Source organism: Myotis daubentonii, chromosome 8 (genome assembly GCF_963259705.1).
Source record: "Myotis daubentonii chromosome 8, mMyoDau2.1, whole genome shotgun sequence".
Lineage (NCBI taxonomy): Eukaryota > Metazoa > Chordata > Mammalia > Chiroptera > Vespertilionidae > Myotis > Myotis daubentonii.
The window spans coordinates 36,681,986-36,709,431 of NC_081847.1; the positions used below are offsets into that span (position 1 = coordinate 36,681,986).

The window sequence follows — 27,446 nt, forward strand, 5'->3', positions numbered from 1 at the left end:
ATTAAAGTGATAACCAAATTCAATTAGAACTATTTCCTGGGGCTCTCTGGGGAGAACATGGCATCCTGCCTGTGATAGCTGCCCTTACTTGCAGGGTCTAGTAGCATCTCAGTTTAGGGTGGGGATTGGACCTTAAGAGAACATGTGTGAATTTGTCATGGGCTGCAGTCTGATTTTAGCCTTTCATTAATTTAATAAATACTGACAGTGAGTAGATTAAAAAATGACTTGTAACTACCTCAAGATGATGAAAATTAATGAAAAGCACTGTAGGTTAGTGAAAAAAACTGTTTTAGATGAGTCAAGGAAACAAAGAATGTGATGCATCCTCTTAGGAAAACCTCAACAACACTGAGAAGACATTTAAAAGTGCTTCTTATTTTATTGATTTCAGAGAAGGGAGAGGGAGAAACATCAATGATGAAAGAGAACCATTGATTGGCTGCCTCCTGCACACTCCCCACTGGGGATCCAGCCTGCAACCTGGGCATGTGCCCTTTATTGGAATCGAACCTGCGACCCTTCAGTCTGCAAGGCCGACACTCTATCCACTGAGCCAAACCAGCTAGGGCTCAAAGTGCTTCTTGAAAAACCAGTAATGACTCTATATGTGTGATATATGGATGTGTGATATAAAGAAAAGAACACCTAATACTTCCTAAGGACAAGTCTCCTCTGCCCCAGTGTGGTAAAAGTTATTTAATCCTGATCTGAAAGCTGAGCCCCTGGTAGGAGTTAAATGACAGATGACCCAGAAGCTGTAGATAGAGGATAGTTAACAAGGATGTTAAAACTTCAGTGACCTTGCTTTTGGCAATTTCTGGTGGACCACATGGGACACGTTCTATTCTTCTCAGAGATTTCTTATTTAGACAAAGAACACTGCCTGGCTTGTTGCAGTGTTTACTTATTTTGGGTCTTTGGGATTTTCCCATAGCCATCATTCAATCAACAATTATATATTGAGTACCTAATATGTACAAGGCACTTTTGGTGCTGAGGCAATATCAATAAATAAGACTGATTAAATCCCAGATACTTTGAAGTGTAGTTGACAAGAGACAATAACAAACAGGCAAGTATTTTTACAGGAAGAAGTAAAAGCTAACAAGGTAGAAATAAAGCAGGGTAAGAGTACAGAAAATGATAGTCAAGAGTAGAGATATATTAGATGGGATAATGAGGAAATCAAAACAATATGAGCATGTGGAAGGCACCATATAAAAAATAATATACCTGTGCTTGGGTGGAATTATAAATTACTTTATCAGTTTCAACACTTCCTATAGAAAACACAAATTCACATAGCTCAAGAATGCAGTTTTGCACTAGCAGATAGGGAAAGACAAGCAGTTTCCCTACCCTCACTCTTCAAGAGGTAGTTTGAATTATTTTTCATTAAGTTAGTACTTTTCTCATTCCTTAATGATTTACAATTAAAACTGGAACCACATAACTAAATTAACTGTAAGTGGGGATGGGAGTTAAAAAAATATTTGTACTACCTCAGTCCTAACTGCCTGAATGAGAAAGGGTAAGAGGATTAGTCATATGCTACCTAAGCAATTAGAAACATGAAGTCTGGACTTATACAATACTATTTTACAAATACTTTTTAGCTGATGCTACAACCTATTTCTCCTCCGAAATTTCTTCTTATATACAATACTCTGCTGGCATTAAACCAGTACTGATTAAAATTCGGTCTTCAAACACCACAGTGTAAATCAGAATACAGACATTCAGCATAAACATAGCTAACATGTACTATACAGAGATTTTTAAAGTGGTAGCTGTCCAAAATGTCATGTGTTTCCATGCCTTTGTACCTATAGTTTCCTCTGCCACAAACACCTTTTACCTTTTTACTAACTCAGGAGTTGGCAAACTATGGTCTATGGGCCAAATCAGACCCATTGCCAGTTTGTAAATAAAGTGTTTGGAACACAGCAAAACTCATTCATTTACATATTGTCTCTGGCTACTTTTGCATAACAGCATAGTTAAGTAGTTGCAAAGCCAAAAAATACAGGATGTCCCCAAGAAATGTATACACACTTTAATAGCTGATAGTTCAATTTTGAAAATGAAATGTATTTTAATAAATGCTGCCTTTATAATTATTTCAAGTGTGTGTATACATTTCTTTGGGACACCTTATATTTATTATTTGGTTCTTATCAGAAAATTTTTTTTAAAAATTGCCAAAACTTGTTATTTGTCTCCTTTCTTAGATGTTTCCAGGTTTTTGAGACATTGTACCTACTTTCGACAGATCAGTTATTGCCTTGAAAGAATAATTCATATTCATGGGTTTGAAATTAAGGTGAAAGTCCAGGACTTATGTTTATCCTTGTTGCTCATCACAGTATCTACTACACAATACTCTTACTATTAAATGCATGCTGAATAAATCATAGAAAACAAACCTGCATGCTGGACATTTTGATTTGCTTGCAGCTGAGGGGCTCCTGAACTCCCAGGGGTGGCTGTTGTGGTCGAAGGCACCTGACCTTGCATAAAGTTCGGATTGGCCTGTCCTGCTGAGAAGCCAGGTGGGAGGCGTTTAGGCATTCCTTAATAGAAAACAATGAGTAAGGCAGTTACCTAGCAAATTTACACTCTTTCTTAGATGTGGAATGAATAAGGAAGGATGAGCTGCATGAAGTCTCCACTTGCTTAGCTCTCTGTCACACTGGTAAGATCTTTAATAATAAGGTTGGGAAAGATGGTTAAAAAAATCAACACAATCTCTTACATGAGCATTGTCAAAATGAAAAAGAAATACTAAAAAATTTACACTTAGAACATGCCAAGGAAAAGATGGCAATCTGCTCCCTAAATGTGATCTGAGGCCACATCACAGCAAGGTTTAGAGCTCTTTACTTTTCTCTGTAATAGAGTGGACTCCAAAACTTTACATACTTTAATACAGGTACCAATGAAATAAGTTCTCTCATATTCAAACAAATTGATGATAAATACTATGAAACAAAAGATAGGTCCTGATAATAAGTATAGATAGGTAGTCTTTTTCTCCATTGAGGGAAATAGATGACAATATCCTTTGTAGAAAACGTCCCCCCAATATTGTGTTTGTCTCTTTGAAAAAGACAAAAGATTAGAAGCAATTCATAGGAGCTTCAAAGTGAGGCTATGTAAAATTTATCATTATGCCTTCCCCTCATAAGGTTTGCTGCAATTCTGACAGCTATGGTACCAAAACCATGCTCTAATGGAATCTCACTAAAATATTACTTCCTTTTAGAGGAAGATTTAATTTCAGAAAATCTATAGTAAGGAGAATCTCAGAACACACTCATTGTTTATAACGTAGGCCTTGATGTGGCCAGATCACCTAGGTGAGCACATCATCTGCTCTATGAAAGCATCAAGACCTAAAGCTCACTTTAATTTTTTTGTATTAGTCCATTTATTTTTTTTTAAGGGCCAAATTTTCAATGTCCTGAAAAACGCTTTGTAGACAAATATGCATTTGTCTTTTCTTTAGCAGTGACAAGTCCCCATTTGCATGCTTCCATTGTAATTAAATAAGAAATCACATTTGCAGGAGGGACTACCCAGCTGCCACTGATGCAGGGCTAGATGCCCAGACAGTGAAGTTTGGAGCTGAAACATTGTTGCATTTTCTGAAAACTTCTTAGGATTCAAATATTAGAGCCTGCATGTCCATACAATTAATTACAAGAGTGAAAGGCTGATGAGCAACTTAGCTTCACCAGAAACCATGGGAACATGCCTTTGCTATGTTGCACTGAAGATGCAAGGTTTTTTCTGGGTAGGCAATGGGTGTCTTTGGGGGGGGAATGTTTATCAGATGACAGCATTACTGATACTCTCTATACCTTACTGAAAAGCTCCAAGCACATTCATGTGCACTAGATCAATGATTAATAAGAATAAATAATAAACATGGAGATGGATAAGTTTTACTGTAATCGTTTTACCTCTCACACATTAAGCTCCATTGCTTTTTCTTCATACAAGAGGCACCTTACAAAATAAATAAATAAATCTCCTTTAGGTATAACTGGTGGAATTCCCTCTCTAAGGAGCAGGCATTGACATTATAAAACTGTAAAAGTCAATGATTTCTGAACTTACTCCCCTTTAATCAAATTTTACAAATACCATGCTATTTTACTAACTTAGGATTATCAAAATTGAAAACTAGAAGGGCCTTTCCCCCAATAAGATCCTTAGTTATCTTTTTATTTTTGCTGTATTGCATAATCTTAATTTTTTCTACAGCCGAGCAGTATAAGTTTTTAATAAAATGCATGTTTCTTCTGGACATTTTAATTTACTAGTACAAGATCAAGCAAAAATAATTTGAAAACAAAATGAGCATATCTATATTGAATTTTACCTGTATTTTTATCCAGAGGGTTAGCTTAAATGTAACCAGTAAGATACTGCATAATGTATCAAGTTAACTAATTTATATCAAATGTCACCACTATATTCACACAACCAAATTATTACATCCTTATTTCACTTCCTCCATTATCTCAAAATTGAAGTTTTACTAAGATCTATCTTCAGTAAATTTACCAACACAAATAGCTTCAGTGTTCCTCACCTCCTAGGCCTGGATGTAAACTCTGTGGCCCCTGATTTGGTGGTTGCTGCTGCATCACCATGAAGTTAGGTGGCACGTTTCCCTGTTGAACCATAGGATTCCGACCAGGAGAGCTGACAGGCTGTTGAAATCCCTGGGGAAGTGGGTTATTCTGAGGTGGCCTTGGTCCCATCTGCTGCTGAGTTTGGTTAACCGTTGGGGAAGATGCAGGGGATCCCTGCTGGAAGGAGGAGGGTGAGGAGGCAGGAGACTTGTTGGTGAGGTGGGGCTGCTGCAGGGGGGTTGGAACCCTGGAGTGCCCTCCCTGCATGCTCTTCATCTGAGGAGCTGTGAACTGGCCTGGATTGCTCATCTGAGGAAAGTTTGTATGGGCTTGTGAGGCTTGCTGGCTGCCAAAGGGATATGGAGGGGGAGGATGGGAAGGTGTCTGTACCGTGGCTAAGGATGGTCTTGCCTGAAGTTGCTGTTGCATTGGACCAGGCAAGGGAGCCTTCTTCCACCCTTGGTTTGCAGTCATTGTGCCCAGAGAACCCTGGGCTGGAGGAGGCTGAAGGGCTCCAGAAGGCAGCTGGTTCCAGCCTGGAGGAACAGGCACCTGAGTTGGGGCAGTAAACTGGGGTCGAATTCCCTGTGGCTGTTGCTGCTGATGTTGCTGTGGGGGTCTTGCCTGCAACTGTTGTTGCTGATGCTGCTGTTGCTGATGCTGCTGTTGCTGATGCTGCTGCAGCTGGGGAAAATTAGCTGGGTTCATCTGTCTGTTCACAGACACGGGCTGCAATGGGTGGTGTGGAGGCGCTAAAGATCCTGAGGGATGACTCTGCTGTTGCATATGGAGCCCAGAGAGGAGTGGATCCATTGCATCTGTTTAAAAATGGTCAACAAAGCAAAAATTAACTTACTGAAACCTAGGTCATAGAGCAGTAGTCTTGGCAGTTCTGCAAATATAGAGTAAAATCTGCTGGTACCATTCAATGAAATGTTTGTGAGTATCTTCTATATGAAAAGCAATGTACCAAGATGATAGAAAGATAAATCTTATCTAAAGAGCTTATGATTCAAAGTGGACATAAGAGACAAACATAAAATGTGGAGTAGTATTTTCAAAGCATATTTTGGCAACTGTGTTCATTAATGTCGTAAGAAAATAAAACAAAACATAGTCAATTAGGTTTGGGAAACATTGGATCTAACAACTTCACTGGAAGACTCTCAGTGCCTCCAAAATGTTAATTTTGTATCTCCAGGAGAAGGATGCATTTACCAAATTTACTTCAATGTTTAGAATTCTCTGTCATGGAGTATCTTGCAGGACTAAGTAGGCCACTAAATGCATTTTTTTTAGGAACGTTGGGGTAAAACTTAGAACAATGAGAAATTCTAAGAAGGAAATGATGACTTTTAGCTTGAAGAAATTAGGGCAGATTTTGTAAAGAAGGTGGCATTTAAGTTGGGCAATTGGGAACTGCATCCGAGACAGCTGAATTTTGTAATGATCTGTGCAGGGAGTTCTAGCCTCTTTGATCCTAAAAGACTGGAGGTCATTACCTGACTGTGAAGCAGGGCGAGGAGTCCTGGGCTGCAGCTCTGAATTGGGACCTGGTGCCATCATGGAAGATGACATGTTTCCACCCTGGGGCATCATAACAGTGGCCGGGTTGGTCATTCTTATTAATCCTAGAGAGAGAGAAAAAAGTCTAGAATAGAGTATTGGAATTGGCATAATGTTGTTTTTTTTAATGAAATATTTCAAGAATATGAAAAAGTATGAGAAATTTCTGTACCATCGTCTACCTTGCATATATCTAAGCATTTTGACCTATCTCCTTCAGATGCATATACATACATACATACATATATGTGTGTATATTCTCTCTATATAAAAGCCTAAGTGACCGATGACCGAACGACCGGTCACTATGATGCGCACTGACCACCAGGGGGCAGACACTCAACGCCCCCTGGTGGTCAGTATGCTCCCACAGTGGGGAGCGCAGCTCAGCTGACTGATGCCAGACGCTGGCGTGGTGTGAACCTCTCCTGCCTCCACAGCAGCGCTGTGGGGCCAGGATGAGCGGGAGCGGTGCAGCACCCAGCCTGGGCTCCTCCCCAGCTGCCTGCCACTTTGTGAACTACTACATCCCCTGAGTGGTTCCGGATTGCGAGAGGACACAGGCCAGGCTAAGGGACCCCACCAGTGCACGAATCCATGCACCTGGGCCTCTAGTGTGTGTGTGTGTGTGTGTGTGTGTGTGTATGTATGTATATATACTCCTTCCCAACTCGTTCCATTCCCTCCCTCTTATCTTATAACTGGGATTAACAGTTTCATGCATGTTTTCTTTTCTACATATGTAGGAAAACTGTATTGCATTTTTGTATGCTTTTAATTTTCATTAAGTGGCACCATACTATATGTATTCTTCAGTGTCCATTTTCACTTATTTTTTGAGTTTTGTCCATCTTGACTGCCATAATAGTGCTCTATTTTATACATTCATTCTCCTGTTGATAAATATTAGATCCCCACCCCCTACCCACCCTAACTTTTCTTTCTGAGAATTTGGTAATGTCATGTATTCTCGTGGACACATGAGCTTATCTTTACACTATATAATTAGAATTGCTAGGTTTTAAAATATAAGCATCTTGCCGAAACCGGTTTGGCTCAGTGGATAGAGCATCGGCTTGCGGACTGATGGGTCCCGGGTTCGATTCCGGTCAAGGGCATGTACCTGGGTTGCGGGCACATCCCCAGTGGGAGATGTGCAGGAGGCAGCTGATCGATGTTTCTCTCTCATCGATGTTTCTAACTCTCTATCTCTCTCCCTTCCTCTCTGTAAAAAATCAATAAAATATATTTTTTAAAAAATATATAAGCATCTTCAATTTTACTAGATGTTGGTAAACTGCTCTCAAAAGTAGTTATACAGATTCATACTCGAACTAGATGTTTGAGAACTCCTCTTGCTCCATATCTTTCTAACTTCTGATACCCTTAGACTTTTTAGAATTTAGCATTTATATTCATAAGTGATAATAGCCTATAATTATTTTCTCTTCCTGTCCTTTAATTTTGGTCAAGAATAAAATAGCTTCAAAATGAGTTGGAAAGCATCTTTCCCCCTTTTCTATGCTCTGGAAAAATATGTCTAACTGTTCTTTAAATATTTAGTAAAACTCACCTGTAAAATCAATAGGGCCTGTGGGTTATACTAATTGGTTCACAGTAAGACAGATTTTTAATTATTTCAATTTCTTAAGTAGTTATACATTTTTCAAGTTTTCTATATCCTATTAAGTCTATTTCAGTTAAATTATAGTTTCAAGAAAATTGTTAACTTGCCAATGCTTTATAATTTATTAGCATAAAGTTATTCACGGGATACCCATTTTTTCCATTCTTTTTAAAAATTGAGATAATTCACATACTATAAAATACATCCTTTTTTAAAAGTGTACATTTTTTCATTCTTTACATTGCCTGTACCTCTTTTTTTTCTTGTCTTATCAGATTCATCATTTTAGTTGTTTTTTTCAAAGAAACATCTTTTAGCTTTGCTGCTCTGTTCTTTTTTAAAAATTTATACTTTACTTCTTTCTTTCCTCCTAAATTATCACTCTGCTGTTCATTTTCTTAATTAAGTCATAGTTAGCTTGTTACTTTTCAGCTGATGTTCTGCTCTAATATAAGTATCCGAAGGTTTAATTTTCTTCCCAGTACTGTATTGGCTATACCTTACAAATTCTGATGTGTGCTATTCTCATTATTCCAAATATGTTCTAATGTCCATCATGATTAATTTTTAAAAAATCATTGTGTATTTTGAATGTATTTTTTAATTTCTAAAAATATGGAATATTTCAGTTAGGTTTTTTTTGTTTTTTGGACCGCTGACTTGACTAATTGAACTATAGGTTAGAGAATATTTGGAATTTACTAAAACTTGCTTTTGGAATAATACATGACCAATTTATACAAATGTTCCATTTATGCTTGACAAGATTAAGAATCCTAGATTTCCATGTATAGTTGACCCTTAAAAATGGTTTTGAACTGTGCAGGTACACTTACATGTGGATTTTTTTCAATAAATGTGTAAGTACTGCAAATGTATTTTCTCAATAACATTTTCTTTTCTATAGTTTACTTAGCTTAAGAATACAGCACATAATACATATAATATACAAAATGTGTGTTAATCAACTGTTTATGTTATCAGTAAAGCTTCCAATCAGTAGTAGACTACTAGCAATTAAGTTTTTGGGGAGCCAAAAGTTATACACAGATTTTTGCATGGGTGGTTTTTGCATGAAGCCCCTAATCCCATGTTGTTCAAGGCCAACTGTATACCCATTATATCAAATTATTTTAATTATGTTATTCAAACTTTATCCTTACTAATTTTTTTATAAGCTCAATACATCAATTACTAACAGAAGTTTGTTAAAATTTCTCTGAAGATTTGCTATCTCCATGTAATTCTGTCCATCTTTGTCTCACATATTTTAAGGATAGGTTATTAAGAAAATAAAAGTTTAATTATCTTTCTGATAAACTTCCTTTATTTTATTTAAAATTTTTTTTTTGTTAATACTCACCTGAGAATATTTTTCCATTGATTTTTAGCGAGAATGGAAGAGAGAGGGAGAGACAGAGAGAGTAACATCGATGTGAGAGAGACATTGACTGGTTGTCTCCTGCATACACCCTGGGGATCGAGCCTGCAACCAAGGTATGTGCCTTTGACGGGAATTGAACCTGGGGCCCTTCAGTCTGAAGGGGGGCACTCTATCCACTGAGCCAAATCTGCTAGGGCTCCTTTTTTAAAAAAAATCTTCACCCAAAAAGAGAGGATAATTTCCCCCCACTGATTTTTAGAGAGAGTGGGAGGGAAGTAGGAGAGAGAGAAAGAAACATCGGTGTGAGAGAGGGACATCAATTGATTGTCTCCTACACGCACCCTGACCAAGGATGGGGACTGAACTTGAAATGGAAGTACATGATTTTTATTGGGAATCGAACCCGTGACCGTTCAGTCCGTGTGCCTATGCTCTAACCACTGAGCAACCGGTCAGGACTGAACTTTTCCTTTTACATCATACAGTGGCCCTATTTATCCTCCATAAAGCTTTTTATCTTAAATTCTGTTTTATCTGGTAAAAATAATTCTTCTCCCTTTTCTTGGTTAATATTCATTTGGATTATTTTTTCCTATCTTTTTAGCTATGAACTGAGTCCTTATAATTTATATGTTTTTCTATAAAAGCACATAGCTGAATCTGATTTATTTTTATCAAAGTTCAGAATCCATTTGCCTTTACTGTTAAGTTTTGGTTTATCATTTTGTGATACCACTGCTTTTTATCCTTCTTTTTCTATGCTGTTCTCCTATTTTTCCTGAGTTTTATTGTTTTCATCATGCCTTCCTTTCTATGAAGTCATATAATCTATTTCTATTATTTTAGTGATTATGTTTAAAATGCCAACAGACATATTTGACTTAAAGTCTAAAGACAATATATGGTTATCATTATACTAAATAAGTCAATGTTTATTTTGAAATATTTACCCCGGGTTACCAATTATTTAGCTCACCATTCCTTCTCAGCTCTTATTTCTTCCATCTTAGGTTTAATTTTCTTCTTCCTGAAGTACATCTTGAGCAGTTCAATTAGCAAGGGTTGTTAATGGTAAATTCTCTTAGTCTCTTTGAAAAGGCCTTTATTTCACACTGCTGTTGACAGTGTAGCTAGGTTTAAAATTCAAGTCTGTCAATAATTTTCTCATCACTTGGAAATATTATTCCAATGTTTTCTGACTTCCAATGTTGCTGTTAAGAAATTAGTTGCAGGCTCAGCCAGTGTGGCTCAGTGGTTGAGCATTGACCTATGAACTAGGAGGTCACAGTTCGATTCCCGGTTGGGGCATATACCCGGGTTTCGGGCTCGATCCCTGGTAGGGGGCATGCAGAGGACAGCCAATCAATGATTCTCTCTCACCATTGATGTTTCTATCTCTCTCTCCTTCTCCCTTCCTCTCTCTGAAATCAATAAAAACATATTTAAAAAAAATTTGTTGTGCGTCTCATAGTCTTTCCTTCATAAATAATTGGTCTTTGCCCTAGCTGGTTTGGCTCAGTAGACAGAGAGTTGGCCTGTGGACTGAAGGGTCCCAGGTTTGATTCCGGTCAAGGGCACATACCTCAGTTGCAGGATCCTCCCTGGGGTGCGTGCAGGAGGCAATGAATCAATGTGTTTGTCTCACATTGATGTTTCTCTCTGTCTTTCCCTTTCTCTTCCATTCTCTAAAAATCAATGGAAAAATATCCTCGGGTGAGGATTAAAAATAATAATAATTGGTCTTTATTTTGAGTTGCCTTTAACATTCTCTGCTTTTCATGTTCTGTAGCTTTACAATTTTGTGTCCAGATGTGGATTCATTTTTATTTGTAGTGCTCCTAAGGATTACTGGGCTTCTGAATCTGAGGACTCATTTCTTTCACCAATTCTGGAAAAAATTCAGCCATTCTCTGTTTGACTACTGTCCCTCCTCAATTTCTTTATCTTCTTCCAGAATTCTTTTCAGACTTATGTTAAACCTTCTAATTTTATCCTTCACATCTCTTGACCTTTTTCATATTTCCATCTCCTTTATTTTTTTCTGTGCTGCATTCTGGGTAATTTATTCAAGTTTACCTTCCAATTTAGCTGTGTCTAATGAATAAGTTATTTACTTCAATTTAAAAACTTCTATAAATTCTTTCCCTCTCCCCCCAATTCTCTTATGCTTTGATAGTGTCTTGTCCTCTTCTTAGGATTTTCACAAATTTAAACACCCTAATATTTCCATTATCTAGATCAGCGGTTCTCAACCTGTGGGTCACAACCCCTTTGGGGGTTGAACGACCCTTTCACAGGGGTCGCCTAAGACCATCGGAAAACACATATATAATTACATATTGTTTTTGTGATTCATCACTATGCTTCAATGATGTTCAATTTGTAACAATGAAATTGGGGGTCACCACAACATGAGGAACTGTATTAAAGGGTCGCGGCATTAGGAAGGTTGAGAACCATTGATCTAGAGGGAGAGAGTATAGCCCTAAATGTTATAAACCTGGAGTATCCTATCTAATAATAGACAAAGATGGTAATTGACCGTACCTTTGCTACGCCTCCCACTGGCTAATCAGTACAATATGCAAATTAGCCACCAACAAAGATGGCGGCTAATTTGCATACTGCAGGCAGGGCGGGAAAGTGCGAGCTGCCATCTGGGCCCCGTGTGCAGCCCCGCCCCCAGCTGGGACCCCCGGGTGCTGCCTAAGACCTGCACCGCCTAAGCCCCGCCCCCAGCCAGGACCCCTGTGTGCCGCCTAAGCCCCGCCCCCAGCCGGGACCCCATGGCGATCCGAGAGCAGGAAAGTGCCGCCCCCGAGTCGCCGTGGTGATCCAGCGATCGGTGAGCAGAAAAGTGCGACCCAGCAAGGCCTGCTCCTGGGTCACCATGGGGATCCCAGAGCAGGTAAGTGCAACCTGCAGGTAGCACTCAGGTGGGCCTGCTCCTGGGTCACCATGGCGATCCCAGAGCAGGAAAGTGCGGAGGGCAGGCAGCCCCCAGGTGGGCCTGCTCCTGGGTCGCCATGGCTATCCCAGAGCAGGAAAGTGCAGACTGCAGGCAGCACCCAGGAGGGCCTGCCCCCGGGTCTCTGTGGCGATCTGGCGATCCACAAGCAGGAAAGCGCAGCCTGCAGGCAGCACCCCACCCTGGCCACAGCTCAAGGGAGAGTACAACACGCAGTGGAGGCCAGGAGCCTGAGAGATCAACACAGAGGGGGCCTGCTCCAAGCCTCCACGGTGTGGCTAGGGGCAGGCCCCCAGCAGACACACACACACAGAGTGCCTGCTCTGAGCCTCGTACGCAGCTGGGGGCAGGCCCCCAGCGGTCACACACACACACACACACACACACACACACACAGTACCTGCTCTGAGCCTCCAATGCGGCTGGGGGCAGGCCCCAGCAGACACACACACACACACACACACACACACACACGCACACACACACACGAGATGCCTGCTCCGAGCCTCTGCTGCCAGACTGTGGCCGTCAGCAGGACATCCACTGAGGGTTCCCGGACTGTGAGAGGGGCAGGCTGGGCTGAGAGAATCCCCCCCGCCCAGTGCATGAATTTCGTGCACCGGGCTTCTAGTAATCAACACTAATAAAAGAGAAAAATGGTAATTGGTGTACGACGATACCCCTTTCATTGGCTAATCAGGGCTATATGCAAATTAACTGCCAACTAAGATTGGCAGTTAACTGCCAACAAGATGGCGGTTAATTTGCATATGTAGGCACAATGCAGGGAGGCGAAAGGGAAAGCAGGAAGAAGCCCCCTGCCACTGACAGTGATCGGAAACCCAGGGGGGAGCTAAGAGCTGGGGGGCAGGGCAAAGGCGGCCCTGGGGCCGCCTTTGCCCTGCCCCCCAGCCATGATTGGAGAATCAGGTGCCTTTGCCGCCCTGGCCAGTGATAGCAGGAAGTAGGGGTGGAGCCAGCGATGGGAGCTGGGCACAGTCGAAGCTGGCAGTCCCGGGAGCTAGGGGTCCCTTGCCTGGGCCTAAAGCGGAGCCCACGATCGCGGGGCCGCTGCAGCTGTGGGTCCCCGCTGCCTGGGCCGGACGCCTCGGCCAGAGGCGTTAGGCCTGGGCAGGGGCGGAGCCTGCAACCACGGGGAGCTGGGGGTCCCCTGCCCAGGTCTGACACCTCTGCCGGAGGCCTCAGGCCTGGTCAAGGGGCCGATCCGGTGATTGGTGATCGGAGGGTGATGAGGGTCAACTCCTCTGGCCGAGGCATCAGGCCTGGGCGGGGGGCTGGGGGTCCCCTGCCCAGGCCTGATGCCTGGGCCAGAGGCATCAGGCCCGGGTGGGGGGCGGAGCCGGGGATTGGGGGGATATGATGGTCCCCTTGCCCAGGCCTGAAGCCTGGGTCAGAGGCGTCAGGCTTGGGCGGGGGGTGGAGCAAGCAATCAGAGGGAGATGGCGGTCCCCTGCCCAGGCATGATTCCTGGGCCAGAGGCCTCAGGCCTGGGCGGGGGCCAGAGCCAGTGATCGGGAGGAGATGGGAGTCCCCTGTCCAAGCCTGACACCTCTGGCGGAGGCGTCAGGCCTGGGCAAGGGGCCGATCAGGCGATTGGAGGGTGATGGGGGTCTACGCCTCTGGCCGAGGCATCAGGCCTGGGCAAGGGGCAGAGCCAGCAATCGGAGGAGTCTGGGGGTCCCCTGCCCAGGCCTGACGCCTGGGCCAGAGGCATCAGGCCTGGGCTGGGGGCAGAACCTGCGATTGGAGGGTGATGGGGGTCAACGCCTGAGGGCTCCCAGTATGTGAGAGGGGGCAGGCTGGGCTGAGGGACACTCCCCCCCCTCCATACACACCCAGTGCACGAATTTCGTGCACCGGGCCCCTAGTCCTATATAATAAAAGGCTAATATGCAAATAGTCCCCTCAGAAGTTCCACCGACTGCAAGTTTGACCACTCGCTATGACGAGTACTGACCACCAGGGGGCGGCGCAGAACAAAGGAAGGCCCCAGCCGGCAGCCGGAAGACCCTGATTGGCCCTGATCGCCAGCCAGGCCTAGGGACCCTACCCATACACAAACTTCATGCACTGGGCCTCAAGTCTCATTTATAATAGGCTTTAACTATGAGAATCTGCAATGGCTTGGGTTGAGAATGTGCCTCTCCAGAGCTTCAACAATTATTACTGGGTTGAGGCCAGTCTAAAACTACTTACTGACTTAGCTTGGCTGTTCCTGGGTCATTTCAATACAAGGTGGGGCAAAAGTAGGTTTACAGTTGTTCGTAAGGAAAATAGAATAAATAATAATACAAGAATAAACTCTGTGTTTCAAGTACAACTGTAAACTTAGTTTTGCACTACCCTGTATATTAAATGTCCAACATGCATGAGGGTAGAGAAAACAATTCCACAACCACTATTTCCCCAGCCCCCAACTAGGAGCCTAGGTCAAGAGAGATAAGTTTTGCATTTGTCTTCCTGTGCCAGAGGGTAAAAATTTTTGAATCAATATTTCACTGAGAATTCTCGCTTCATGAGGGATTCTGAATTCTAACTTCTTTCATTATGTAGATCTGAGTAAGGCTTCATGTTTTATCCCGTTGCCCCTGCAGAGTCTTCTCATTTCTTTATTGCTACTTAAATTTTCTTCTTTGACTTATTTTTTTGCCCTGGGGATTTTCCTTACTTTCTTTTATAAGCTCAATTCTGCATTAAATGTTCTATTTTTATCTAGCATTTTAGATGTTTTGTAGTTGAGGAGGGCAGTTAGGTAAATGTTGAAACTGGATTTGTTTCTTAGGAACCCCATTCCATTTTTCAAAGATGATAATTAGTAAGAAAGTTTTTAGGAGCTAAGGAGCAGGTTTTCTTAGTCTATAATCAGCCTCCTACACTCAGAAATGTTTAAGCACATGTGACTACATGCTCAGTAGAGATACTATAAAATACATTCCAATACTAGGGAGAATTTGGACTAAATCCATGGTTCACAACTTTGGGGGGGAAAACATTTTGTCCCCCAGGAGACATTTAGCAATGTCTGGAGACAGTTTTCACTGGCACTACTGGGAAGGTGCCATGTTGTACTAGCACAGTGGTTCTCAACCTTCCTAATGCCGCGACCCTTTAATACAGTTCCTCATGTTGTGGTGAACCCTAACCATAAAATTATTTTCGTTGCTACTTCATAACTGTAATTTTGCTACTGTTATGAATCGCAATGTAAATATCTGATATGCAGGATGCATTTTCATTGTTACAAATTGAACATAATTAAAGCATAGTGATTAATCACAAAAACAATATGTAATATGGGATGGTTTTCCGATGGTCTTAGGCGACCCCTGTGAAAGGGTCATTCGACCCCCAAAGGGGTCGGGACCCACAGGTTGAGAACCGCTGTACTAGCATCTGGTGGTTGAGGCCAGAGATGCTGCTATACATCCCATAATGCACACGACAGCTCCCCACAGCAAAGGATTATCAGCCTAAAGCATTAATAGTGACAAGGATGAGAAACCATGATGAAATGACTACTATGGAATCCTCACTAATCTTGAGCTTCTCTAAAGCTATGGGAAAAAACCAAATAGGCTATAGATATGGTTTTAATTACAAAAGAATTTTGCTTATCAGTTAACTTGCTGTTGCCAATAGAGAAAGTAGTGCTAAGAAAAATTTGCAATCTCATACACTGTAGATACACAATTCTAAAGTCATTTATTATTGTTTTATAGGGTACTAAGGTCGCTTTCCCTAGAAAAATTCCTCTGCTTAGTTTAAACTAATATTAAAGTTGTTTGCATCCATTGTACCCCTGGACAACAGAGAAAAACATGCCTGAAATATGCTTGGCAGTAAAGAAAGATTAGGGGTTAAAATGTTATTGTGACTACAGATCATTACTAATTCATTATTTCTGAAACTTCATATTATATCACAATTAGTGGCTTTCACTAAATCTAACCTAATTTCAACCTAAAGCTTCTAAGTTTCTTATGTTGTCAATAAACTACATATATTACTATAATTAAGACTCACTTCTCAGAGATGCTTAATAAATATGCCTGCTATTTGACAGATACTAGCCAAATATTAAGAGAGCTATTTGCTAGATACTAGGAGAGCTTGCAATTTGGGTGATGACATCGGTTTAAGAGGGTCCTAACATTTTAAGGCTGGAAGTGATCTATATAGCATTGCTTACAGGACATAAATAAATATATTTACAGTAAAGTATAGCCAGTATATATTAAGTCATTTGGCCAGGAATCGAGACTAGAACCCAGGTTGAATCTCATCCTCATTCTATTTATTCTTTTACTAACTACTTGCAACTTGGTTAGGTTTTTCCCACTCTTCTTCTGACCCTGATTCTTCACTAGTGGCAACAGTGCCACCTATAATCTCTCATTAAACTGCCTTAAAACTAAATGCTCAGATTTCTATGGAGAATTACATCTACTGACTTCCAACGATAGGTCACAGGCTGGGTATTTCCCATCTACAATATGGTACCCCACAACAGTCCAATAGTACAGATCCTGACATATAATAGGCACACAGAAATGTTTGCTATATGGCTCATCTTCCTTCAAGCATGAGCTCAATAGATTATAGGCATTATTATCTCATTTTATAGGTGAAGAAACTGTTGCTTGGAGAGATGCAATAACTAGCTTAAGGTAACTACTAAATGGCAGTGTCAGGATAAAAACCTACTTCCAATTCTGTAAGGCCAAGTTTTCAGCTACTGTTCAAAACAATGGCTTTATAAATTGAGCCTCTCCATCCTCCTGCATTTCTTCAAGAGCTGCTGTGCTAGGTGGGGAGGTGAATGATTTGGTATAGTTTCAAGTGCTTACTCTGCTTTAACCACAGAAGCTGTGCCTTTCTGGTTTATTTGAATCAAGGGTCCTGCAGCAGAAAAAGTATGAAAGCCATGAATGTAGTGAAAAGAGCACTAAACTGGGAGTTAGATCTGAGATATTAAGCCTACTGCTACTAGACCCTGGGCAAACTGCTTCCTCTCATGAGCTCCACAGCTTCCTCAGCTTACATGAGAGAGCCAACTCAATTGTAATATTCTGTGAATTCAATCTCCAAAGAAGAAATTTCAGGATTACTTGAAAAGGTAGCAAATAATTTATAACTCTCTCAAGCTCTAAATATATAAAAACACATATTCTCCTACATACTTTTACAGATTCCACATAAGCACGCAAGTACTCTTAGCTCACAGAAAGTTAGAGAGTTAGAAAACTACATTCTCCATTATGCTATAAACATCCTGAGGGTAGGATATATTTTATTCATTTCTATTTTCAACAGTTAGCATAGGTGCTATCATTCAAGAGCTTAATCAATGTTTGCTGCATTGCTCAGTGCTCATCTTCGTTTAAACTTGAGCCCCAAAGATTGTAAAACCTATATGTTTCATGCTCTGTGAATCTAGATGGCCTCCTAAAAGTGATTCCATGTCTTTATTTCCTGAACTAATAAACAGAGATGTGTCAGGAAACCCTGCCTATCTTGTAGGACCCAAATGATCATACATTAGCAAATAAAGCAAAAAAAAAGGGCAACTAGTAAAATGTCATACAATTGAGTGAGAGGTCTCACCTGGACCACTTGCCATAGGAAATCCTGGCTCCATCCTAACTGAATTTCCAGCTCCCATGGGTCCATTCATTCTCACATCTTGGCTTCGGTTCTGAGCCAAAGCCAGGTTGATAGCACCTTCCCCTGAAAATGACAGTCATTTTATAAAAAGGAAATCATCAGAATAAATGCAAATTTTGTTTTAAAAAAAAGGTATACAAGAGTTGTAATTTTCTGTACGTTTAATACTAGATGGGTCTTTCTTCAACCTCATCTGAACAGGTTTACTTACATGAAGCATGAGAACATAACCAATTCTCACAATATAGAGATGGGCAATGATTAATGATACATAGCATCAGCAAAGAGTTTGGAACTCTGGATATTTATTTCCAACCAGCGAGAGCGAGAGAGAGAGAGGGAGAGAGAGAGAGAGAGAGAGAGAGAGAGAGAGAGAGAGAGAGAGAGAGAGAGAGGGAGAGGGAGGGAGGGAGAGGGAGGGAGGGAGAGAATGTGTGTGTAGGGAAAAAACAGAATGGGGACACTGTAATATTTGTGAGCAAAATACCATTTTCTCTTTCAATAACTGCAATATAAATAGATATCCACCAGAGAAATTGATGCAATGAAGAGTAAATAGGTTGTTAAGTGCCCATAGACAGACAAATGGATAAAGATGTGATACACATATACAATGGCATATATAACTTAGCCATAAAAACGAATGAAATTGTGCCATATGCGACAACATGGATGGACCTAGAGGGTATTATGTTAAGTGAATGATTTTACTTATATGTGCAATCTAAAAAACAAAAAAAATAACAAACAAAATAGAAATAAACTTATCAATACAGAGAATAGATGGTTGCCAGATGGAGGGAGATGGGGGGATGGGTAAAAAAGTTTGTGAAGGCTAAGATTAAGAAGCACAAATTGCCAGTTATAAAAATAGTCATGTAAAATACAGCATAGAAACATAGTCAGTAATACTGTAATAACTATATATGGTATCAGATGGGTATTAGACTTATTGGGGCGATTACTTTGTAAGGTACATAAATGTTTAATCACTATGTTGCACACAAGAAATTAATATAATATTGTATGTCAACTTTAATTAAAAAAAAAAGGGTAGATAGGTTGTTACTAATCTATCTCTGAGACATCTGTCTCATGATTAGAATAACATTTGTATAGGATTGTTTTTTTTTTGTTGTTTTTTTTTAATATATTTTATTGATTTTTTACAGAGAGGAAGGGAGAGAGATAGAGAGTCAGAAACATCGATGAGAGAGAAACATCGATCAGCCGCCTCCTGCACATCTCCTACTGGGGATATGCCCGCAACCCAGGTACATGCCCTTGACCGGAATCGAACCTGGGACCTTTCAGTCCGCAGGCCGACGCTCTATCCACTGAGCCAAACCCGTTTCGGCATGTATAGGATTGTTAATGCCTACAAAATTTTGCCTAATTTGAACCTCATAATAACCTGGTAGGTAATGTCACTAGAAGTGTTCTAATTGAGTGTACCCTAAAGTTAGAGGCAATTTAAATATTACTTGGTTTAATGGTAAAAAGGTCTTTGAGCCCTGGCTGGTGTGGCTCAATTGGGTGAGCGCTATCCCATGCACCAAAAGGTTGCCGGCTCGATTCTTGGTTAGGGCACATGCCTGCGTTGAGGGCTCAATCCTCAGTAGGGTCTGTGTAGGAGGCAGCAGATGGATGTTTCTCTTCCTTTCCTTTCCTCTCTAAAATCAATCAATCAATTAATTAATAAGTATTTGAAGTAAGTTTTGGGGTGCTTCACGCCTTTAAAATTTTGACTGCTGTTATGCTGGAGAACAGCACCACCTTATGGACAAATAAAAGTATAGCTGGCCTGTGGCTGAGGAGTTGAAAGTTTTCATTCACTCAAGTCAGAATCAGATGATAAAAAAGGAAGCTAATGTCCTCAACAAAATTCTAGCAAATAAGATTCAGCATTACTATAGAAAGATCATACACCATGACCAAGTGGGATTTATTCCGGGGATGCAAGGATGGTACAATATCCGCAAATCAATAAACGTGATACATCACATAAACAAATTGAGAGATAAAAATCACATAATCTTATCAATCAATGCAGAAAAAGCATTTGACAAAATCCAATACCCTTTCTTGATAAAAACTTCAGCAAAGTGGAAATAGAGGGATTATACCTCAACATAATAAAAGCCTTATATGACAAACCTACAGCCAACATCATAAGCAATGAGCAAAAACTAAACTCATTTCCCCTAAGAACAGGAACAAGACAGGGATGCCCATTTCCACCACTCCTATTTGACATAGTACTGGAAGTGCTAGCCATAACGATCAGACAAGAAGAAGAAATAAAAGGCATCCAAATTGGAAAAGAAGTAAAACTGTCCTTATTTGCAGATGACATACTATACATAGAAAACCCCAAAGACTCCATCAAAAAACTACTAGACCTAATAAATAAATTCGGCAATGTAGCAGGATACAAAACTAATACCCAGAAATCTATGGCCTTTTTATACACCAATAATGAACTCACAGAAAGAGAAATGAAAAAACAATCCCATTTACCATTGCACACAAAAAATTAAGATACCTAGGAATAAACTTAACTAAGGAGGTAAAAGACCTGTACTCAGAAAACTATAGGACATTGGAAAAAGAGATAGAGGAAGACATAAACAAATGGAAGAATATACCATGTTCATGGATTGGTAGAATCAACATCATTAAAATGTCCATACTGCCCAAAGCAATCTACAGATTCAATGCAATCCCCATTAAAATATCAACGGCATATTTCAAAGATCTAGGACAAACTCCAAAAATTCATCTGGAATAAAAAAAGACCCCAAATAGCCACAGCAATCCTGAGAAAGAAGAACAAAGTAGGAGGGATCACAATACCAGATATCAAACTATATTACCAAGCCATGATTCTCAAAACTGCCTGGTACTGGCACAAGAACAGATATATAGACCAATGGAACAGAACAGAGAACCCAGAAATCAACCCAAGCCATTACGCTCAATTAATATTTGACAAAGGAGGCAAGAGCATACAATAGATTCAAGACAGTCTCTTCAATAAATAGAGCTGAGAAATTTGGTCAGATACATACAAAAAAATGAAACTAGATCACCAATTTACACCATACACAAAAACAAACTCAAAATGGCTAAAGGACTTAAATGTAAGATGGGAAACCATAAAAATCCTACAAGACTCCATAGGCAGCAAAATAGCAGACATGTGTCGTAGCAATATATTTACAGACACAGCTCCTAGGGCAATGGAGACTAAGGAGAAAATAAACAAATGGGATTACATCAAAATAAAAAGCTTCTGTACAGCAAAAGAAACCATCAAGAAAGCCCACTGCATGGGAGAACATATTTGCCAATTATATTTCAGATAAGGGTTTAATCTCCAAAATTTACAGAGAACTCATACAACTTAACAAAAGGAAAATAAATGATCCAATCAAAAAAAGGCAAAGGATCTAAAAAGACACTTTTCGAAAGAGGCCATACAGAAGGCCCAGAGACATATGAAAACATGCTCAAAGTCACTAATCATCCGAGAGATGCAAATCAAAACAATGAGATACCATCTCACACCTTTCAGAATGGCTATTATCAACAAATCAACAAACTACAAGTGCTGGATATGGAGAAAAAGGAACCCTCGTGCACTGCTGGTGGGAATGCAGACTGGTGCAGCCACTATGGAAGACAGTATGGAGTTTCCTCAAAAAGTTAAAAATGAAACTCCCATTTGACCCAGTAATCCCACTTCTAGGACTATATCCCAAGAAACCAGAAACACCAATCAGAAAGGATATATGCACCCCTATGTTCATAGCAGCACAATTTACAATAGCTAAGATTTGGAAACAGCCTAAGTGCCCACCAGCAGATGAGTGGATTAAAAAACTGTGGTACATCTACACAATGGAATACTATCAACACTAATAAAAGAGAAAAATGGTAATTGGCGTACGAGCTACCCTTTTCATTGGCTAATCAGGGCTATATGCAAATTAACTGCCAACTAAGATTGGCAGTTAACTGCCAACAAGATGGCGGTTAATTTGCATATGTAGGCACAATGCAGGGAGGCGAAAGGGAAAGCAGGAAGAAGCCCCCTGCCACTGACAGTGATCGGAAACCCAGGGGGGAGCTAAGAGCTGGAGGAGCTAAGAGCTGCCCCCCAGCCATGATCAGAGAATCAGGCGCCTTTGCCGCCCTGGCCAGTGATAGCAGGAAGTAGGGGTGGAGCCAGCGATGGGAGCTGGGCACGGTCGAAGCTGGCAGTCCCCGGAGCTAGGGGTCCCTTGCCTGGGCCTAAAGCGAAGCCCACGATCACAGGGCCCCTGCAGCTGTGGGTCCCTGCTGCCCGGGCCGGACGCCTCAGCCAGAGGCTTCCTGCAGGGGCAGGGGCGGAGCCCGCGCGATCGCGGCACCCCCCGCTGCCACTGCAGGTCCCCGCTGCCCGGGCTGGAGGGTGATGGGGGTCAACGCCTAAGGGCTCCCAGTATGTGAGAGGGGGCAGGCTGGGCTGAGGGACACTCCCCCCAACACACACCCAGTGCACGAATTTCGTGCACCAGGCCCCTAGTGCCACTATAAAAAAGAAGGAACTTTTACCATTTGCAACAGCATGGATGGAACTGGAGAGCATTATGCTAAGCAAAATAAGCCAGTCAATGAAAGAAAAATACCACATGATCTCACTCATATGTGGGATATAATGATCAACATAATTTGATGAACAAGAATAGATCCAGAGACAAATAGGAGGAGTGGGAGGGGAGGTTTAGAGAGCAACCAAAGGACTTGTACGCATGCATATTAGCATAACCAATGGACACAGACACTGGGGTGGTGAGGGCTTGCCCAGGGTGGGAATGGCTGGGGCCGGGGAGGTCAATTGGGGAAAAAGGAGACATATGTAAAACTTTAGACAATAAAAAAAAAAAAAAAAAGGGAGGAAGCTAATGGGAAAAAAAAAAAAAGGAAGCTAATGAGAGCACAGCAGTTTCCTCTGTCTTGTCACTGATGTATGTTAGTTTTCTGTTTTAACCAGGCAGGTTGGTTAGTTACAGGGAACAAACATCCTACCAATAAGAGACCAATCACCAGCCCAGCCAGTGTGGCTCAGGGGTTGAGCGTCAACCTATGAACCAGGAGGTCATGGTTCGATTCCCAGTCAGGGCACATGCCCAGGTTGTAGGTTCGAGCCCCAGTAGGGAGCGTGCAGGAGGCAGTTGATCCATGATTCTCTCTCATAATGGATGTTTCTCTCTCTCCCTCTCCCTTCCTCTCTCTGAAATCAATAAAAATATTAAAGAGAGAGAGAGAGAGAGAGAGAAAGAGAAAGAGAAAGAGAGAGAGAGAGAGAGAGAGAGAGAGAGAGAGAGACTGACCAATCACCAGGGCTACAAAGATGCTCTTAGTTGCCTTTGGGAGTTAGGAATAAAAGAGAGAAATATAGATCCTGAGGGTTTCCCATAAAGGGAAAGAACTATTAATATACCAATCCTGCTAGGACATCCTATACAGAATGAGTACTGTTCTTAAAATGGACATCAGATGTCATTTCTCTACTTAAAACTACTCCATTTCTTCTCACTGCTTTAGAAATGCAAGTCAAACTTCTTAATAGGGTCTACAATGCCTCTATTTATCTTGCCCAGTGCTGCTCAACAGAAATATAATATAAGCAACACATGTAATTTAAAAATTGTTAGAAGCTGCAGTAAAAAGGTAAAAATAAACTGATGAAGTTAACTGCAATATACTTACTTATTAACCCAATACATGTAACATATTATTATTTCAATATACAATTAATATAAAAATCATTAATGAGATACCTTACATTCTTTTTGGGGAGAGCTAAGTCTTCAAAATCTAGTATGAATTTTACACTTAAAGCACATTTCCAGTGCTCAATATCCACATATGGCTTGTGGCTACTATACTGGACTGCCCAGATGTGGCCCTTGCCTATGTCTCTAACCTTGAAAACTTACACTGTTTTCTCCTTCAATAAAATAAATTCAGCTTTTGTGGCATTTTTTTTTTTTTAGTTTCTTGGGTACACAAACCTGCTTCTCACCTCAAGGTCTTCGAGAATGCTGTTCCCGCTGCCTAGGTCTCCTGCACTATTCTCACATTAAGTCAATGCCTCAATTTTCACATAATCTTGAGTGTCACAGGCCCAGAAAGGCCTCCTCTAACCATCTTATCCAATGTTATGTCACCTTATCAGAACATCCTGTTATTTCTTCAGAGCACATCCCATGTAAGTACTTATTTACTTGCTTTCTTGCCTGTATCCCCATCACTAAACAAAGGTAACCAATAGTCTGTCCTAATTCCTTTATGTCTGTTGTCTCAGGATAGTTACTTTACTCTCAAAAGTGATAACTTATAAGTCCATCCTAGTTATGCCCTTTATATACACAGAACAGTGCCTGGTACCTGGTAGATACTCATTAGCTATTTACTGAGTATATGATGAAGAGTCATCTTATCATAACCTTATAAAGAATTATAGGTATTTTTCTATATGATAAATGCATTCCTGGAAAATCTCACATTCTATAAAATCTCACACTGAAAATAACAGGTTATAGTAGAAAAACATTGTTGGGGCAAACTCAAAACTCATGCAGCTCTGCAACCAGAGCTTTAATAAAAACAAAAATTGGTAGAGACAACATGCCCCAAAATACTAGAGTGGAAATGCCTGGTGAAAGGTGCTAAGATAATGCAGATGCAGTGGTGCTCCGAGCCAGTGTGACTGCCATTAGGGCAGGCACAGGAGGAAATGAAACTTGTCACAAGCCGAGAGCCATGGAATGTTGGGGGGTGCACTTCTGGGGAATATACTTGAATGTAAGTTCTCATTTTTAATTTTCTTAAAATAAAGCTGAAAGGACTTCCACCTATGCAGCAGCTGAACTAAAGGCTCCCCCCAGCCCCATGTGGATATTTATCCTTCTATTCACACTATTCTAGTTCCCCTGCCCAGGAACAATCCCATATGAATAAACACAATTTCCACATTATACTGCTATTATTCCCCTAACTGCCAACTACATGTAACTACTGCTAAGTTTTATTAAAAACAAACAACAAAAAACATGTGGAGCCCTAGCTGGCTTGGCTCAGTGGATAGAGTGTCAGCCTGTGGACTGAAGGGTCCCGGTTTGATTCTGGTCAAGGGCACATGCCTGGGTTGTGGGCTTGATCCCCAGTAGGGGATGTGCAGGAGGCAGCCAGTCAATGATTCTCTCTCATCATTGATGTTTCTATCGCTCTCTCCCTCTCCCTTCCTCTCTGAAATCAATAAAGACATATTAAAACACACACGCGCGCACGCAAACACACACACACACACACACACACAAAACACCAACATATGGAGAATACTACTGGCTCCCAAACTTGCCTGTTACAGGTCAGCTATAGCCTATGAGCCAAATCTAGCCTGTTGCCTGTTTATTTAAATAAAGTGTTATTGAAACACAGCCATACTTATTCATTTATACATTGCCTATGGCTGTTTTTGTGCTACAACAGTTGAGTTGTTGTGACAAAGTCAAAAAAATTTATTCTCTGGCCCTTTACAAAAAATATTTGCCGACTTCTGCTTTAAATCACCATGAATTTACAGAAGGGTCACAAAATGCCCTCAAAAAAGATGTCTCCCCAGTTCCCTGGCCAAAACTCAAAAAAGGGAAGGTACAAGGAGTGTTCTTCACTGGAAAACAGACTGTTCAGGGAACAACCTGTCCCTCCACCCTTGCAGCAGACACTACGACAGTGGCTACACCTCCCCATACAACTTACAAAGGCATCAACTTACTACCAGTTTCACAAAAGCAACAGCTGCTGCCACCGCTTTCACTCCTTCCTGAGTTCTAAGAGAATGTGGAGAGAGAAAGGAGATCCCCAGGGATACACGTTACCTAAAAGTTAAAGACCTTCTTTCTGTAATATGTGAATTTAATAATATCTAGAAATGTTATCTATTTTGCCTCTTTGCTGGTACTTACGTTTTAATTTATGGCTATAACAATAAAGGAGAGCCAGCATCTTACCCTTTTAAGAACTTGTAGGAAGTAGGTCTGATTAAAAGAAACTGGTGTTTCCTTTCTCCAGTGGAAAACACTACCAAAAAGGCCCTTTTAACTCAGGTAAGTAACAGAGACCACAAAACATTTGGGGTTTTCACTTATGTGTTTCTTATAAAGAGTACATGTGCTTATGTGCTTATAAACAGTCAATATAGTGTTATTATATCCAATACTTGTTTCACTTCCACTCTTCCTAAAAATTCACTATAACCTATAGATTGCTTGCTGTGAATTGATTTTACTTTCCTGAATCCTTTTAGACAACCCAACATTTTTCAAAATAAACTAGTTATTGTTTAAGCCACTATTCCCTCATTTATCAAATGATGTTGAATCCCATTTTTCTTTCTTTCTTTTAAAATGTTTTTATTGATGTTTGGAGAGAGAAAGGGAGAGGGAAGGAGACATCGATGTGAGAAACAATAGACCAGCTGCCTCCTGCACACCCCCTACTGGGGATCGAGCTCACAATCCAAGCACAAGCCCTGACCAGGAATCGAATCGTGACCTGGTTCATAGGTTGACACTCAACCAGTGAGCAACAACGGTTGGGCTCAGCTGCTGAGGTTCTGTGGAGCATTTAGGTTCTAAGCGAGCACAGGGTCAGGAAGGCTTGGCCTGCCAGTGGAAGGTAAAGCTTAAAAGGTTGGTTGCCACCTGCCTGCATCACATAAGAGGGAAGGAGATGGTTTTGGTTCACTGGGCACCCAAAGATAGAACCTCCTTTGTGCTCCCCCACACTTGGTACTTACACCTCTAACAGGTTTGTTTGCCTCACCAAGGTCATGTACTCCTTCTGATTTCATAAAAACAAGGACTATATTTTATTTAGCACTGTATTCTGAGTGCTGAAACAAAGTGTTGCCATTATATATGTGTTTCCCTTGCTTTTATCCAACATATATTTACCAAAGAACCTAAAACATGTACAGTCAAGCAGAGATCCAACAGTAAGCCAAACAAGACATGCTCCCTATCCTACTTAAGCTTGCAATCTATGGGGGAACAAAACAATCATCAAATAACTGCTCTAATGAAAAGTGTGATCTGAGGGGGAAAATACAGGCTTTTCTGAGTATACCTAAAAAAAACTATGACTGCGTCCAGGAGTTCAGAAAATACATCCTCCAGAAGATGTAAGCTGATACTGGAAGGCTGAGTAGGTGTTTAAGGGAAAATGATAGGGAACAATATTCATATAGAGAAGCCATCAATGCCAGAGACCTGTGACAGGAGGAAGCAATGCATATTCAAGGAACCAAAAGCAAGCTGGAAAGGCTGGAACACAGCAAAGAGGAGCGTTGTACAAGATAAGGCTGGATGAAAAAGGTAGAGGTCAGACCATGCAAAGCCTGAGGTCATAATAAAGAGTCTGGTCTTTTGAACAATAGCAAGCCATAGCAGGGATTTAAGTTTAAGCTGTGTGTGTTTATGTAGTATATTTTCATTTTGAAAAGATCACTCTGGCAAA

The 27,446-nt window shown here is 40.9% G+C and overlaps 1 protein-coding gene across 14 annotated transcripts in view; it reads right to left on the reverse strand.

The window, feature by feature from the left end:
- The window catches only part of NCOA6 (nuclear receptor coactivator 6), a 105,799-nt gene that overhangs the window by 31,364 nt on the left and 46,989 nt on the right, over positions 1-27,446 (reverse strand). For 11 of the 14 annotated variants that reach the window (XR_009454073.1, XM_059705935.1, XM_059705930.1 and 8 more), the window contains 4 exons: positions 17,817-17,939; positions 6,149-6,277; positions 4,604-5,464; positions 2,430-2,576 (listed from right to left, as the gene is read on the reverse strand). Coding sequence is in view for 13 of the 14 variants with exons in the window: in XM_059705935.1 (XP_059561918.1) it covers positions 2,430-2,576; positions 4,604-5,464; positions 6,149-6,277; positions 17,817-17,939 (1,260 nt within the window). In the remaining variant the exon portion in view is untranslated. Of the gene's footprint in view, positions 1-2,429; positions 2,577-4,603; positions 5,465-6,148; positions 6,298-17,816; positions 17,940-27,446 lie in introns of those variants that run through there. The other 3 variants (XM_059705927.1, XM_059705926.1, XM_059705934.1) reach the window with 3 other exon arrangements.